We start from the raw sequence: 18,042 nt of genomic DNA on the forward strand, positions 1-18,042 counted from the left end.
AGGTAAACCACACAGACAAATTTTACATCTAAGAATAGCAGCTGGTTGTAAATAAAACGATTTCATGCCAAGCCTCATTCGCATAGTCAAAGAGGAAGGGTGTTCCATGACACACCGGGTGTAACAGGATGCAGAAGTCCTGCATGTAGTTTCTGACTCAGATAGCGTGGATAAATTTAAAGGAGTCAAGTTAAAATCAGACGCAATACAAAGCATGTTAATTCCATGATACGATAGTCTGAGAGAAAGGACGTCAACTTCTTCTGGAGGGTCTTAAGACAAATGTCAGAAACAACCAATTTACCCATCAAATAAAAAAAGAAGACTTTAACACTGCTTGACTATGTGAAACAAGTGTGTATCCCTAAAATCTAAGTTCTAAATAAAACTGTGTGTCACTCAGGATCTCCTTAAGGTATGTATTTGCCACTTGGTCAGATTTCTTCTCTACCAGGCAGTTTTTTTTTTTTTTTTTTTTAGAAAAGTTTGTTACAACAAACTGACAGAATAAATTCTGAATATTATACAGTTTACATGGAATAAATACTGAAAAACAATCCAAGCTCACCTTCATCACTCGTTGCCTGCTGCTTCACCAGGGTCATTGGAGATCTCGCCGGAGGCTTACTAAGTGGGTGGCGCCAACTTTTAGCAGTTTTGGTTTCACCTTCTGTTCTCTGGTTACAGAACATGCATAGGGGAAAAATATTCACCATCAAAGACTTGTTTTAAAACAAAAAACTATCATTACAATGACTTACCACAAATAAATTATAAAGAACTCTTGTACTTGTTTTACCACCTGAGAAATTAAGGTTTTTAAAGAAATTTGAATGGCAAAATCAACAGAAATAGGAGCCATTCTGTTAGTAATTTTACTGGCAGAGGAATCACTGAACTATCCTTCCATTTCATATTAAAGCACTATCTGTAGTGCAGGGTACCCTGTGCAAACCTATAATAAACTCAGATGTTAGAGAGTTTTCAAAAGTCCTCCAAAGATACTCTGAATTTAGGATTATATATTCATAACAATCCAGGACCATGGCATTTGGTCACATGTGACTGTACAGCAGGTTATTTTGCTTTCTGTCTTCAGGAGGCAATACAGCCAAAGTAAACCTATCCTCTTCCTTCCACTGGAAAAAAGAGTCCTCACTTCTCTGAGGACCAAACAGGAAATCAAATGCTGTTGTTGTTTAATATGGCACATAACTGTCATCCTGAAACCACTAACATTCTATGTAAAATCTTTTGTCATGAGCTGCCTAGACTACAGTTTTCTTTCAAAGGTAGAGGAAAAAGTCATTTGCATCCTGACATCTTTCAGATAGACTCTGTTTACAAGCTTTCTCATCCATACAATCAAAAAAAAAAAAAGTGGCAGAGTTGCTAGTTAAAGAAAGAGTTCAAATCCAGTGTGTTTGCATCCGTGATTCATGTAAAAGAAAGGAGTCTCATAAATTTCCCTAAAGCTGAAGCAGCAGTACCCGTAAAGAAAAAACTATGCTAGCATCTGACACGTAGACAGGCTTATAAGAAAATGTGTGACAACACTCTAATCAAAGCAGGATTCACAAAGTAATGACAGAGAATGAGATTTGCCTGTGGTTTATAATAGCTAAAAATGAATGTGAGAAATTATAATTTAGTCAAAAATAAGAAATATTTATTAAGCCCTTACTATGTGCTACACTGCTCTAAGAGTAAGCTAGAGCAGGAAAAACTTCTACCAGGTCTCTGCTTCCAAGGAGTGCAATATAGATGGGGTAGGCCAGAGGCAATAAACAAGTAAAAAGTAAATATTGGGTTGTTGTTATTGTTTCAGTTGCTCAGTTGTGTCTGACTCTTTGTGACCCCATGGACTGCAGCCCGCCAGGTTCCTCTATCCATGGGATTTCCCAGGCAAGAATACTGGAGTGGGTTGCCATTTCCTTTTCCAGAGGATCTTCCCGACCCAGGGATCAAACCAGCATCTCCTGCTTGCCAGGTGGATTCTTTTACTGCTGAGACACTGTGGAAGCCCATGAATATCAGGTACTATTAAGTAAATATGCAGTAATAATAATAATTTTTTTAAAAAGGCATGGCAAAGAATAGAAAGAGATGGGCAGGAGGTTATTTTATGTGGGATCATCAGAGAAGGCTTTTCTGGTGTGAAGACATCTGAGTGGAGTCTCGAGAGCAATGACAAAGCAGCACACTTAGCCCTCTGGGAGATGAGCATCTTGGACAGCAGGAATAGCGTGTCATGTGTGAACATGTTTGGTTCCCTTGATGTTTACCGAGAAGGATGACTGAAGCTGACTGCTATCAGCAAAAACACAGTGTTAAACTCAAAACTAAGAAACACTGGCCACACTACACAAAAATGAACCAGGTCTGTGTGGCTTAGAAGGACTTAGAAGTCTGACAAAATGCGATGAGAAGAGAACACCACACAGCTGTTTCTGACAAGTGCAAACCAAGTCCTCAGCCCTCAACAACAGCACTTGCCTTCCTGGCCAGTCAGACTTTGCTCAGTGAAATGATGAAGGTGAACAGAAAAGTTATTTTCAGTTCCATTCTAGTTTAAAGAATCAGACCAAATAAAAACAGGCATTTGACTTATTCACCAGTCCTGAATCCCAGTATCTGTCCAGCTACAAATAATCCCTACGTGAAACTAAGTTGTAAATTTTGTTTACTGCTATGTGAATACTATGTTCGAATTTCTTAGCTACCTTTTCAAATAAATTAGATCATAACTTTCTGTTTCTCAGGTGTTTCTGAGAAATATTTTATACTTCAGTAGGACAATCATAGATAGAAAAATGGTAAAAAGTTACTGGGGGAAATTAGGAAATTATCTCGGAGAAGGCAATGGCACCCCACTCCAGTACTCTTGCCTGAAAAATCCCATGGACGGAGGAGCCTGGAAGGCTGCAATCCATGGGGTCGCTGAGGGTCAGACACGACTGAGTGACTTCACTTTCACTTTTCAATTTCATGCATTGGAGAAGGAAATGGCAACCCACTCCAGTGTTCTTGCCTGGAGAATCCCAGGGACGGGGGAGCCTGGTGGGCTGCCATCTCTGGGGTCGCACAGAGTCGGACACGACAAAGCAACTTAGCAGCAGCAGCAGCAGCAGCAGGAAATTATTTACATTTTGTTGAACATTTTAAAACTACTTATAAATAGGGCATTCCAAACTGATGTCTTTATTTACTCTCTCTTGCTACTCGAAGATACAAAAGGTTTCTTCTGAGCTAAAATGAGCAGGAGCAATCCAGAACTGGGTCTGTTCAGCGGCAGCCAGCACAATTTATCAGCTCAAACATTTGAGAATTTGCTTATTCATCCACCCGAACTCCTTTACCAAGTTGTTCAGGTCAAAAGAGGTTACTAAATTATGACAATAACAACACGCAATTGTAGCTTGGCTGATATACTCACAATCAGTTTATGCTGAAAGCATATGGTATTAACATCATACAAGAACATAGGAGAAACAGGGAAGCCTTCTGCAAAGGGTTAGAATGAGGAAGTTGGAAATCAAGAGGGATCTTGAGTTTTCCAAGTGGCAGAAGGCCTGATTCCAGCATGGGTAGAGACAGAAGGTTCAGCCTGGTCCTAGATTCAGAGTCCATGCGGCAAGAGTCAGGAAAAAGCATAACCAGAAGAGCCCTAATGTTAAAATAGAGGTTGAGAGAAGCCTAGGACCCAGAGGTATTAAGCTCTGGCAGAAAGAGGTGAGAGTCTTACAGGTGAATTATCTCCAGTCTGGCTAATATTGCAGGTGACAGACCCATTCTATGTCTTGACTATATCAATGTCAGTATCACTGTGCTATCCTATCCTAGTTTTCCAAGGAGGTTCTATTGGGGGAAACTGGGTATATTAGATCTTGCTACACTACTTCTTACCACTCCATATAAATCTACAAAGATCTCAAAACAAAGAGTTTAATGTTAGAAAAACTAAAAAAGAAAGAAAATTAAACTCCAACACGTGGCCAAAAGTTCCATGTTCTCTGAATTATCACCAGGTTAGCCAGAGTTCACAGAAAGCTTACCTCCCAGTCATTGAAGGAAACAGATTAAGACCTATAAATGTGAGATGCTATTTCTCCCCTACAGCAAGATTTCCACGCATAGCATGCTGTTTTCAGAAAGAGCCTTGACAACACAATAAATATGGTAAAAATTGACACTGTCACATACACTGGGGACTTTGAAGCCATTTCTCTGGCCACTGGGGACCGCTGGGACTTCCCCAGGTTCAAGGCCACTCCCACGGCTTTCCACATCACTCTCTTCTCCCTCAGTCAAAGCACTGCTACTCTCTGCCACAGAGGAGTATGACTCAGGTGACTTTGGCCATGGAAGCTTGCGTGGCTCTGATTCCTCGGATGTGACTTGGCCACTAAATATGGACTCGTCAGCCTCACTGGGATTTGAAGGTGGAACTGCAGTACAAGTTTGGTCAGCCTCAGCTTTGATCTTCTCTGTTACAGATGTGTTTAGGCAGATGTTTCCTAAGGAGTAAAACAAGAGCCTGTTAATAAATGTTACAATATATTATTGCTAAGGATTGTTAAACTGTTCTCAACTAAATGTCTATCATCAAACATCCCCTCTAAATTTCTACTGAAGATCCAAGTGGAAAAGGTCACTAAAGCACTATGCAGCCTTTATAGTTGCTAAGGCAGCAAAATAATATATTTACTGACAAAATGAGGGATTAAAAAGAGGTTCCATTGTAAACCAGTGTCCAAAGCCAGGGCAGTAACAATACTTACATAAGCAATAGCAATTTGAGATCTTTCTAAAAAATAAGGATTTGGTTCCAATATATGTTACTGATGAAACATTCCAACTCAAGAAGATGTAAAACTGTACAAATCCATGTAAAACACATGTAAAACTGTGCAGGTCCGATAAAAATGATTTCTTAAACTAATCCTGCACAGTACAAGGACAGCACAGAAATGAAAGGAATATCACACACAGTTTACTTCTGTAGCCTTCTCCCTCTCTTATGCATACACAAGTGTGCCTCATTTTATTCACCTATCGCATAGTAGCTCAAACACTGCAACATGCCAAATCTTCTATTAAATGCTCTGTCAGGTCTTAAAAGGAGAAGGCGAAGGCACCCCACTCCAGTATCCTTGCCTGAAAAATCCCATGGATGGAGGAGCCTGGTGGGCTGCAGTCCATGGGGTCGCGAAGAGTCAGACACGACTGAGCGACTTCCCTTTCACTTTTCACTTTCATGCATTGGAGAAGGAAATGGCAACCCACTCCAGTGTTCTTGCCTGGAGAATCCCAGGGATGGGGGAGCCTGGTGGGCTGCCATCTATGGGATCACACAAAGTCGGACACGACTGAAGTGACTTAGCAGCAGCAGCAGCAGGTCTTAAAACCCAGAAGTCAAAATGCAAGAAACTAGGTAGCAAGAGAACAAATAAAGCTGTGTACGCTTGGCTTAAACCACTCAGTAGTTCGTAGAGTAATTAATTTAACCCAGGGTACTTAAAAAAAAACCCATGGTGAGGGACAGCAAAGAAATATCTGTATACATTACATAACTAGGGATTCCTTGGTGGTCAGAAGTAAAGAATCTTCCTGCCAATGCAGAAGATGAAGGTTCACCCACTGGGCTGGAAAAATTCCCTACTCCAGTATCCTTGCCTGAGAAATCCCAGGACAGAGGAGCCTGTGGGCTACAGTTTACAGGATTGCAAAAGAGTCAGACAGAACTCAGCAACTGAGCATGTGTATAGTGCATAACTGGTCTCTGCACTTGCCTACCTTCTTCACTTTCTGTCTTCCATACATTGATTACAAATCAGTTCAGCTATCACCTACTCCCAGAAACCTTGCCAGTTCAGCCTCCTGTCTATTTTGGGTCTTTCCTTGGTACGCCATCTCTATAGTGGTACTTGGCACACTAGATAGGAATTACATATTTATTTGTCTAGATATCCAATTGAATACAAACTCACTGGGGAAATATCCATGATTTAAACTCTATTAACACAGACATTTCAAGTGCAAAAGGAAATAAGAATGGAGAAGAAGCCAAGGACTGATTAATTAGAACAATGATCAGGACTTTTCTTTTACTCTAAGTGGAATAAGAACAAGAAAATGGCAGGGCCAAGACCTAAGCTGAGTCTTTTGAAAGAATCACTACAATTGCCAAATGGAGATCTGACTAGTAGGGGTGACTAGAGTGGACATTGGAAAAACAAGAAGGAGGCACCTTCTACAACAGTCCAGACAAAGATAACACATCTTGAGTGAAGAGGAAGCAGGGGGATGTCTGGATTTGGGAGAGCCCCACAACATAAAGATAGAATAGATGAGGGGAATAAGAGTGAGACAGGAATTACCAATAAGCTCTATTAGAAAAAGGGCAAAATCTCCCACAAGTATTAAAGAGGCAAAGCATAAAAACAGTTTCAAAGAAACATGCTACAAAAAAGGGGAAAAGCAAATCAGTTGAGATTTACAAATGATGGCTTTGGCACAGAGAAACAGCCAGGGGGCTATATATGCCATTTCACAGGACTGAATAATTTTTGATGTTACTTTGTAAAATCTTAATCTTTATTTTCTTCTTAAAATTAATCTGAAAGCTAAGAATCTGCAAAGAATTATCTATAATTGGTTTTCTCTATTCCATGGGAATTCAAGAGAAGATTTCCAAAAATGTATTATATATCGTAAATTCAGTTGCATCAAAAAATTTTTTTTCCATTTTAGAATCTTCTTTTTTATTAAATGAAATAGGTACTGCTGGCTATTTGTCTTAAAATTTCATTACCCAGAACAGTGGTATTTCTGGCTTTTCTAACTCTCCCTTGGCCTTCTAATTTAGTTACCTCATAGCTTTAGATAGCTTACTGGTTAAGCTCTGTGGAAAAGTAAGATATCTGTCCTAGAAAACACAGACTTAAGGAAGATCAGCAACTACCTACTACTAATACGTGAAACATAATCAGCTAGTTTCTCACCTGAGAATCTGATATTATCTGACAAATTATGATCCAGCTGCATCCTGCTAACAGAGGCCTCTTTCTCTGAAGGTGCTTCTGTTTTTGCTAGATTCACTGCTTCTTCTGGCTTTCCATCATCCTTGAGATCACCTGGATCCGGGTCAGGAGTGGGTCCCTGTGCCCCACCAACTATAGCTGACAGTTTCTCATCCTCCTCATTCTTAGGCCTCTTCGAGTGAGAACTAGTACACTGGAAGCTATTAACAAGAAAAGCTGTAGTCAGAACACAATGTGGGCAAAGGACAGCAAAAAATATATACATAAGCATTATTTTCACTTACTGAAAAAACAGAATAAAAAACTGGTTTCTAATCATAATATACAAAGATAATTGTCATGATTAATATATCAAATTTGAAATTAAAATATTAACAGTTTTAATAACAATTTACTAAAAATTAAAACTAAAACAATGTTAAATAATTGATTATTAAAACATTATTGGGAAAAAGTCACGGTTGAAACTTTATATGGAGAAGGAAATGGCAACCTACTCCCATATTCCTGCCTGGAAAATCCCATGGACAGAGAGCCTGGTGGGCTACATACAGTCCATGGGGTCTCAAAGAGTCGGACAAGACTGAGCAACGAAACAACAAAACTTTATAACAATATTAAAAGAAAGCTTAATATAAAAACTAAAGTGAAAAATCATGACACAGGGATAAAATCAAACATTATTTAGATAATAAAGAAAAAGGAAACAAGGTGACTCCTTAAAGCTGTTGTTAAAATTTTAGAAGATTATTTACATTCCAAGGTGACTTGGTGACTGTATTTGCCTGAGTTTCATATAATTCTGAAATATGCATGAAAATCATTAAGATTAAATGTCAAATTATCATTAGCTGAAGAAATTAAGAGACAAAGAAGGCTAACCACATGTATTTAACATCTTATATCAATGTACTATTTATTTTCAGAGTGGACACCATTTTTATATTATTCCACTTCTAGTATTTTTCAGCAGGTCACTTCATAGCTTTATTGTAGATGCCTTCTGTATATGACACAACATTTCTAACACTTTCATTTGAGAATAGCTATAACTCAAACTAAATCAACATATATTTCAGAGTATGTACACACACACACACACACACACACACACACACACGACATTCCCTGGTGTCTCAGAGGTTAAAGTGTCTGCCTCCAATGCGGCAGACTCGGGTTCGACCCCTGGGTCAGGAAGATCCCCTGGAGAAGGAAATGGTAACCCACTCCAGTATTCTTGCCTGGAGAATCCCATGGACGGAGAAGCCCGGTAGGCTCCAGTCCATGGGGTTGCAAAGAGTCGGACACGACTGAGCGACTTCACTTTCACTTTCTATAGGAAGTCCCCATAAGATAAAGGGAGTAGCCAGGGATAACCTGGCTTTGGTAAATTGGCTAGAAGTAACAGTACTGATATCATCATCACTTTTACTGAAACCCATGCAGTGGTCTATGTGGAATATTTTACATTATGAATAGCATAGCACACATAAAATTAAAAGGTTAACATCTTTTTGAGATTTCAATGAATCATTCCCTTCATTAGATTTCCTTAAATACAGTATATTACTTAAGGGAGATCAGCAAACTCAATGATCAAGCCACAAAGGTAAGCATAATAAGCCCCTCAACACTAGGCTTTCTAACTGGGTAAGAAAAGACCACTGATTATTTTAACCTACTGAAAGACACTTCACATCTGTTCGATGTCATATCTATGTTCGATGTCAACCAACAAGGACCACTGTGATTAGTAACTAAGAGACCAGATTAAACACCTAGAGTGTTGTGTTTTCTGTCCATTAAAGAATAATCCTCAAGACGTTCTATTGGCCACTGACAGACTGACTACTGTCTCCTGCAGCAAATATTTTTTCGGCAATGTGGATTAGCACCTTTAGTCTCCAAATCAGTGTCTCCCAAACTTTTCAGAGTGCAATCCACAGTGAGTTATATACTTCAGATGATGACACGATACACACATACACTGATGCTGGCACATGTCATGAATCAATACTGACCATCACCTCATGGGAAGGACTATGATACATTTTATTCTCTTTAACTTCCTAACTTTAAAATGCTGTTACTAACCTATTAAACTGATTTGAAAAATGACAGTTTGAAAACTCCTGCTGTAGACTATAGGGTGAAGTAAGAACATCTGGGTTGTAATTCTGCTACTAATTCTGTGCCTCAAGTATATCTCTTATAAAATGCTGGTTTGATTCCATGTTCTTAAGGTTCCTTAACTCACTAGCATTCTAAAATAGCAGAAAATAAATTGTCAGGGAGAAAAATAAGAGAGAGAGAGACAGAGAAAGAGAGTCAGAAAATAAACATCAGAAGTGTGGGCAAAGATTTAAAATTACAGTGCTTTTTGGTTAGTAGCTAAAAACTGGAAAGAAGCTACAGGTCCAACTATAGCAGATTAGATAAAATACATGCAGGCATTAAAAATTCTGTAGCAAATCATTCAATTACATGAAAAAACACAAAACTGGTCAAATTACTAATAGAGCATGGCCCCAATTCTGGAAAGGTATATAATATAATAAATAAGAAATATATATGTAAAGGATATATACAAAATGTTAACACTGGTTATCTCTGGATTGTGAGGTAATGGGTGATTTGGGATTCCTTCATTATTCTTTTCCTTATTTTACAAATTTTCTCCAATGCACAAATATTACTTTTACAATCTGAAAGAAAAACAATGAGTAATATTGGAGAGTAAAAATACAACACAAACCTGGAAAACAAGAACCTAAAAAGGTTGCCTGAGGACCTGAGCGACAAAACACACTCCCTGTTTAATGTGTTTTAAGACAGCAAGATGACCACGACAGGCCTAAAGGCTTCTGAGATGGCCCTGGCCACAAAAATGTAATGTAGGATACATTACACAGAGACAACCACGTTACAGAAATACCACATGCTCTGACATCTGGTGAAAGCACAAAGCCGAGTGTGCATAATGCAGCAAGATAGAAGCTCCCCAACGAGAAAAGTAATACGAGATGTTTGACAAATGAAGAAGAGAACTACAAAAGTCAAAATCAGTAGCCAAATTAAAAAGTTGGAAACCAAGTTATTGCAGCTGACAAAAATAAGGATATGAGTAGACAGCACCCGTAAGACTTTAAATACATTCGTGTAAGGGGTTTAGAAGTTCCACAACTGTTCTATTTCTCATGCACTCCCAACACAACAGACCTCTCTTTTTACGTTTATTTATTTATTGCACTCTATTTATTTATTGCACTTCCAAAGAACTACAAATACTTTGCCTCAAATTTTCAGTAAGATAGTAAATAAACATACAATGAATAAACAGAAGAAAAGCAAATAAATAGTCTTTAACAACGTTATACTCAAGGACCCATTTTAACTGAGTAACCACAAGTGGGATGGGGTGGGGGCAAGATCATTACCTCCTGGATGCTTTTCTTACTTTCCTCCTCCTCTGCAGCCATGCTTTGACTTCAGGGGTGGATTCTGGAGTAGGCTTTGTGTGATCAATGGTATATATATCCTTTCCTTGTTTCCAAAGCTGGTATCTGTCTGGTTGAAATTTCCTCACAAAGATATCCATAGAAATTTTCACCATGTCTTTCCTGCAAGTGCACTGAAACACAATAGGGTTGGAGTGCTTTAGACACTTTGCTTAACTACATAAAGTCACACTGAGTTGTTCTTTGAGTGTACCATACATGAATACTTAGTCACTACATAATTAAAAATAATGTTTTATATTTTCAAACATTCATTGAGTAACAAATTCAATTTCTCCTGAATGGAGGTGACAATCTGTATATTCACATCTATAAATGAGAGTAAGATGTTAAAATGCATTGCAAAGTGTATCAAGAACAACTGAAAGGAAAGAGCACACATTTGAAAGCATACCTGCAAAGAAGGAATACCCTTCCAGCACAAGGATGCATCACTGCACTGAATATCATAAAGAAGATCTAGGTTGGCAATGAATAAAAGTAGCTAATAAATGAGTGGTTAGAATAATTTAACCAATAGATTGAAATAAATTTTCTCCAAGACACACATTAATCACCTTAATGTTTATTAACAAATATACTCTCACAAAGTAACCAACAATTAGGACAAATAAACAGTCTCTTCTAGATCATATCACATGAAACACCCAGCATCATCTCTACAATCATATCCATTAGGAAGAACAGTATTAAGGTAAGAAGTTCAAAGAAAAGATTATTTTGAACCCACTAGAACTTCCATTCTCATGAATACACAGTTAGCAGTCATTAGAACGTTTCCTATAAAGACCTCGCACAGGTTAAAGTATGTCCAGACTAATACTCCAGGCAGGCAGAATCTAAACAGTGCAACAGAGGTAGTCTCAAAGATGTAACTAACATACCTTCAGTTCAGTTCAGTTCAGTTCAGTTCAGTTCAGTCGCTCAGTCGTGTCCGACTCTTTGCGACCCCATGAATCGCAGCATGCCAGGCCTCCCTGTTCATCACCATCTCCCGGAGTTCACTCAGACTCATGTTCATCGAGTCCGTGATACCATCCAGCCATCTCATCCTCTGTCGTCCCCTTCTCCTCCTGCCCCCAATCCCTCCCAGCATCAGAGTTTTTTCCAATGAGTCAACTCTTCTCATCCCTAACACACCTGGCAATAGACTGGTTGACTCAACAACCGACTTGAAACTGTAAATCTTTCAATACTTTGGGAAAACAATTATCATCTCTATACAAATTAATTTAAACTTTCTTAATAACCTCCTGACCAAAACTTCCTCTACAGAGTTCCAATCTTGACTTGAAAGTTCAAGAAAAAGGAAAAAACAGAACATTTCAGGACATGGCTAGTAGTCTAATATGCTGAAAAGCAGCTTCTCCAACTTCTAAAAATATCCTGTGGTTATTCTATGTTATGATAATCCTTCTGTTCTCCTATATTCACAGTCAATATTTCCTAATCCCTCCCTTCCCTTCCACCCTTAGAAATCCAGTCTGTCATCATCTACAATTAGCTCTTCACCTACCTGCATAAATCGTTTTACCAGGACACCTTCACTGTCAGACTCTGAAACTTAGTATAACAAAGCCAACTAATTTCCCTGCCTACAGTCTCTTCGAGCTCCAATTCACCTGCATAGCTGTCACTTTAATCTCCCTCAAATATCTCATAATCTTTCATTTCCAAGTTCAATACGTGTAGTGTTCTGCTCTGCCTTTAAAATAAAGTCTAATGTTCTGAGCCTGGCATTCAAGGCCTCTTAAGCTTTATCTCCACTAGTGAGACATCCAGGTTTCTCTTCCACTGCAAGTCAAATGAATATTCCTATTCAACCACAAAGCAGAGTCACTGTGAGCCTCCTTACCTCAATACTTCTGATCCTACCACAAAGCCTTCCAGCTCACCATTCTGCCATTCAAAGAAAATTCATCCTGAACACTGAATGCAAATTGTACCAATTATCCTTCTGAATGGAGTACTATTTATCTACATCACTGCTTTCTATCATTAGTTAAGTACAGGCAGACTTCATTCTATTAACACATTGCTTTATTGCACTTTCCTCTAACATACTTTGCAGATAAAGTGCTTTTGACAAATTGAAGATTTGTGGCAACTAGGCATCAAGTCAATCAATTTTTCCTACAGCATTTTCCAACAGCGGTTGCTCTCTTCATATCTCTGTGTTACATTTTGGTAATTCTCAACATTTCAAACTTTTTCATTATTAGGGTGATCTGTCATCAGTGATTATTGATGTTACTATTGCAAAAAGAATAAAACTTGCTGAAGGCTCAAATGATGGTTAACTTTTTTTAGCAATAGAATATTTCTAATTAAAATATATATTTTTCTAGACATAAAACTATTGCACATAATAGACTGCAATATAGTGTAAACATAACTTTTATATGCACTGGGGAACCAAATAATTTGTGTGACTCGCTTTTTCTGGAGAAAGGAACTGAATCCCCAATCTCTGAGGCATGCCTGGAAAAAGAGAGTTTTGAGTCATTTTTAAGTCGTCCTGGCTCAGAAATATGGAAAATGAGGATCATTAGATATTTGAAGATATTTTGCTCTAAGATGCAACCTTTCACTAAAAGGAAGAAACGAAATTTAGACTCACCTGCAGAAACTCTCTTATTTGAGTCAGTGTTACTAATATTTGCTTTGTGAAAAAAAAAAGAAGTGGATAATATAGATACTATAAGTTGCCTTGGCATCGAAGAATTTCGTGTTACATTTTAATTTCCTATCCCTCTCTCCTAGAAGTCTTGAATTATGTACATATACAACACGATCCATTGGTCAACTGATTCTCTGACTCAGTACAAGAATTTATGTCCTAAGTTATAGAAACAGAGAACAAATTAATGGTTGCCAGGGTTAAGGGAAGAAATGACAGTGAGAGGGAAGCAGGTGGGTTCAGGTATACAAAGCAATGTGAGGGACCCCTGCAATGGTGGAAATATTTTGTATCTTGACTCTATCATTGTCAATATCCTCTTTTCCTATATTGTACTATAATTATGCAAGAAATTACCATCAGAGTAACAGGGTAAAGGATACACAGGATCTATGTGTCTTATTTTTAGCAACTGGATGTCAATCTACAATTATCTAAAGATAAAACATTTAAGAAAAAAATAAACCCCAAGACTTCCTTAAAAACATACATATATATGTATATATGTTTAACCTTCAATTTTAAATATCAGAAATGCAGGCATAAAATACCCAAAATAATGCAAGGGAACAATGCCAGAGTCAAAAATAATTGAAAGTGAAAGTGAAGGCGCTCAGTCCTGCCCGACTCTTTGTGACTCCAAGGGCAGTAGCCTGCACTAAGCTTCTCCATCCATGGGATTTTCAAGGTAAGACTACTGGAGTGGGTTGCCATTTCCTTCTCCAGGGAATCTTCCCAACCCAGGGATTGAACCAGGTCTCTTGCATTGTAGACAGACGCTTTACCGTCTGAGCCACCAGGAAGTCCAAAAATAGTTGAAAGAAACTTTAAAAGCCCAGAGAAAATCTACTTTTGTCAGTAGTGACAATTAACACATTCATCTAAAGCCCTAAAGATTACTAAGAATATTTAATAGAATGTGCAATGTGACATTACTAGCACATAAGAATGGAAGACATTAACAATCCCATTTAGGAACCAAGAAATTACAGACTACATATTGGTACAAAAAGCAATAACAGGTAATAACTCTCTAGCAAGGTATTTTGGATATGAATTCAAAACACTAATAGAGATGGCTTTTCTTACTGTTTCTTTTAAGAGTATACCTATTGTTTATACAATATGTAATGTATGCAATGCTAAGTTCATATTTAAAGGGAGCTGTCAGGAGTCTATAACCACAGAACTCTTCCATATTTACACAGAAAGATGATTATTCGTTCCTGTCTCCCGGGAAGTCGAATTCATGCTGTTATTTACACTGAAAACCAGCAATCTAATTTCAAGATGAAAATGTTTCTAAAAATCAGCAACTTTCTAAGGCAGCAAATACTAAGCTAGTCATCTGAATTGTAGAATTGGAAATTTCATATAACCACAATATATGATTAATAAAATAAGAAGCTGAGGCTTAATAATAATAAAAAAAAAAAAACCCAAACTAAGGTATTACTTGAACATACTTTCTTTGTTGCACACAGTATGGCTAATGGGGGGAGGGCGGGGAGGAACTTTCACAAGCAAATATCTGATAAGGAAGACTCTGAAGATATGCAAACATCTGAAATTATCCTGCTTTCCAGTCTATTTATAATAATTAAATGGTAATTAAGAAGGAACTGAGGAAAGGGAATTCCCTGGTGGCCCAGTGGCTAAGATTTCGCACTTCCAGTGCAGGGGGCCCAGACTGATCCCCCTGGTCAGGGAACTGGATGCCACATGCCACACCTATGAGTTTGCATGCCACAGCAAAGACCCAGGGGAGCCAAATAAGTAAATAAAAAATAAATATTAAACAATGAAAAAGGTACTAAGGCAAGAATAACTTAAACTAAGATAACAAACCTGGTAAGCGCTTGATGTGGCTGTTATGGGCTTAATTGTATCTCCCTTCCACCCCAAAAGGGATGTTGAAGTTCTAACCCCAGTACACCAGAATACAGACCTACTTTGGAGACAGGGTTAAGGCAGAAGTAATTGCATATGGTGTTACTGAGTAGAGTGGGCCCTTAATCCAGTAGGACTGGTGTCCATACCAAAAAAGAAGAGGCACAGACACGCAGGGAAGAAGGCCATGTAAAGATGGAGGCACAGATTGGAGTAATGCATCTGCAAGGCAAGGGCCATCAAGGATTAACTCTGCCGCCAGGAAGAAGCCTGGAAGGGTCTCAGAGGGAGAAGAGGACTACAGGTACCTTGATTTTGGACTTTTGGCCTCCAGAACCCTGAGGCAACAAATTTCTGTTGCTGTAATTCACCCAGCTGGTGATCCTATTACAGCAGTGCAAGGGAACTAATTAATACAAAATTTTGGAACTAGGAAGTGCAGCACTTCTATAGCAACCAGCTTAAAATGCAGAGTGGCTTTGGGGAGGAAAAGCATAGAGAAGGCTTTCATCATCACAGACTATATATACATATTATATAATATATATATATAATGAAGAACAGAGTATTGCGACATGTGCTAGATGTGCTTCTGGCAAGGTCTCAGAGGTAAATGAGGAGTGTAGTATTGGACACTGGAGGAAAGGTGATCCCTGTTGTGTAAAGTGGAAAAGCCGTGTTATGTTGGGTGAAAGGTAGAACTTAAAAATTACAAACTTGGAAACTGAGATTTCCAATGAAAGAATGGAAAGTTCAGCTTTGCTTGCCTTGTCTGCTTACTGTAAGACAGGAGAAGAAAGAAAGAAACTGAGGAAGGAACTGCTAAGCAAGAAAAACACCAGTTTGGAAAACTCTCTGCCTATCCACAGAGTATATTCTGGACACTCGGCCAGTGGTTTGGCTGGTTAGATATTTGAGATGTATAGAACAGTCTTTGGACTCTGTGGGAGAGGGAGAGGGTGGGATTATTTGGGAGAATGACACTGAAACATGTATAATATCATATAAGAAACGAATCGCCAGTCCAGGTTCAATGCAACATACAGGATGCTCGGTGCTGGTGCACTGGGATGACCCAGAGGGATGGTACGGAGAGGGTGGTGGGAGGGGGGTTCACAATGGGGAACACATGTACACCCATGACAGATTCATGTTGATGTATGGCAAAACCAATACAATATTGTAAAGCAATTAGCCTCCAATTAAATAAATAAATTTAAATGAAAAATAAATAAATAAAGAGATTACGCATGTGAGTCATGGATCAGATCAGCCATCTCAGCAGAAGCCAGGAATGGAGATGCGATTATCCAGGAAAGGCCTGTGGAGGATACTCGTGTGTGATGGCTTGGATACCCCTGAGGTGCAAAGAAGATCAACCAAGTTTGTGAGGGCTTTATGTCAGAAGAAATAATGCCAGCCTGAATTGAAAATGACAAAGACAGGATGAAAGGAAAGGAATAACGACTAACAGGACAACTCACAAGGAAGAGGACTGAGCCAACAGTCCTCTGTAACATCTGTTACAGCTGCAGAAAAACTCTTATATGGAACATATAGAAAAATGCTGCCATATGTTTTATTTAAGATATATTAATGGAGGCCCACCTGCAATGGAGGAGACATAGGAGATACGGGTTCGATCCCTGCATTGGGAAGATCCCCTGGGAAGGAAATGGCAACCCACTCCAGTATTCTTTCCTTTTTCTTTTTTAACCCTCGCTCCCCCTACTCAAGTATTCTTGCCTCAAATATTCCATGGACAGAGGAGCCTGGTGGGCTACAGTCCATGGGGTCACACAGAGTCAGATAAAACTGAGCAACTAAGCATGCACAATGGAAGTATTCAATAAAGCAGTAAACCCATTCATGTTAAATTTCTCTGAATGACATAAACCCACAAATTATTACTATCCAATCAACAATATGCTATATAATACATAAAAATAACATTATTTCTTTTAAAATTCTACATGGGATTATAATGCCTTGGAAGAGGAGAAAAAGGAAACATGACAACAGTTTGTTGAGAAACTACAAACCCACAATGCAGCATACTCTGACACTTAAAACTTGGACCAAATTCCAGCTTCAACACTAACCAGCCATGTAACCTGGATAAAATTATTAAATGTCTCTGTGCCTCAGCTACCTCATTTGAAAAACTTTCTCATTTGAAAAACAGAGCATAATAATGGTAACTACCTCACAAGGACTAAGCTTTTTGTATCTGTAAAAGAGACTATTGTCAACTACAAGTTTGCACTTACCAAGAGCCTTGGCACTTCAGTACCTTGCCTTGACAACCCCATGAAGAGTATGAAAAGGCAAAAAGATAGGACACTGAAAGATGAACTCCCCAGGCCGGTAGGTGTCCAATATGCTACTGGAGAAGAGTGGAGAAATAATACCAGGAAGAATGAAGAGACGGAGCCAAAGCGAAAACAACGCCCAGCGGTGGATGTGACTGGTGATGCAAATAAAGTCTGATGCTGTAAAGAACAATACTGCCTAGGAGACTGGAATCTTAGGTACATAAATCAAGGCAAACTGAAAGTGGTCAAACAGGTGATGGCAAAATAAACACTGACATTTTAGGAATCAGTGAACTAAAATGGACTGGAATGGGCGAATTTACCTCAGATGATCATTATATCTACTACTGTGGGAAAGAATCCCTTAGAAGAAATGGAGTAGCCAACATGGTCAACAGAAGAGTCCGAAATGCAGTACTTGGATGCAGTCTCAAAAATGACAAAATGATCTCTGTTTCCAATGCAAACCATGCAATATCACAGTAATCCAAGTCTATGACCTGACCAGTAATGCCAAAGAAGCTGAAGTTGAATGGTTCTATGAAGACCTACAAGACCTTATAGAACCAACACCCAAAAAAAGATGTCCTTTTCAT

General features: G+C 38.6%; 1 protein-coding gene across 2 annotated transcripts in view; it reads right to left on the reverse strand.

Moving 5' to 3' along the window:
• KDM4C (lysine demethylase 4C) overlaps positions 1-18,042 on the reverse strand; it is a 400,467-nt gene that overhangs the window by 180,892 nt on the left and 201,533 nt on the right. For both annotated transcript variants that reach the window (XM_018052007.1, XM_018052008.1), the window contains 4 exons: positions 10,481-10,674; positions 7,005-7,243; positions 4,204-4,517; positions 569-677 (listed from right to left, as the gene is read on the reverse strand). In XM_018052007.1, the coding sequence (XP_017907496.1) occupies positions 569-677; positions 4,204-4,517; positions 7,005-7,243; positions 10,481-10,674 (856 nt within the window). The remainder of the gene's footprint in view (positions 1-568; positions 678-4,203; positions 4,518-7,004; positions 7,244-10,480; positions 10,675-18,042) is intronic.

The sequence above is a fragment of the Capra hircus genome, chromosome 8, assembly GCF_001704415.2.
Source record: "Capra hircus breed San Clemente chromosome 8, ASM170441v1, whole genome shotgun sequence".
Classification (NCBI taxonomy): Eukaryota; Metazoa; Chordata; class Mammalia; order Artiodactyla; family Bovidae; genus Capra; species Capra hircus.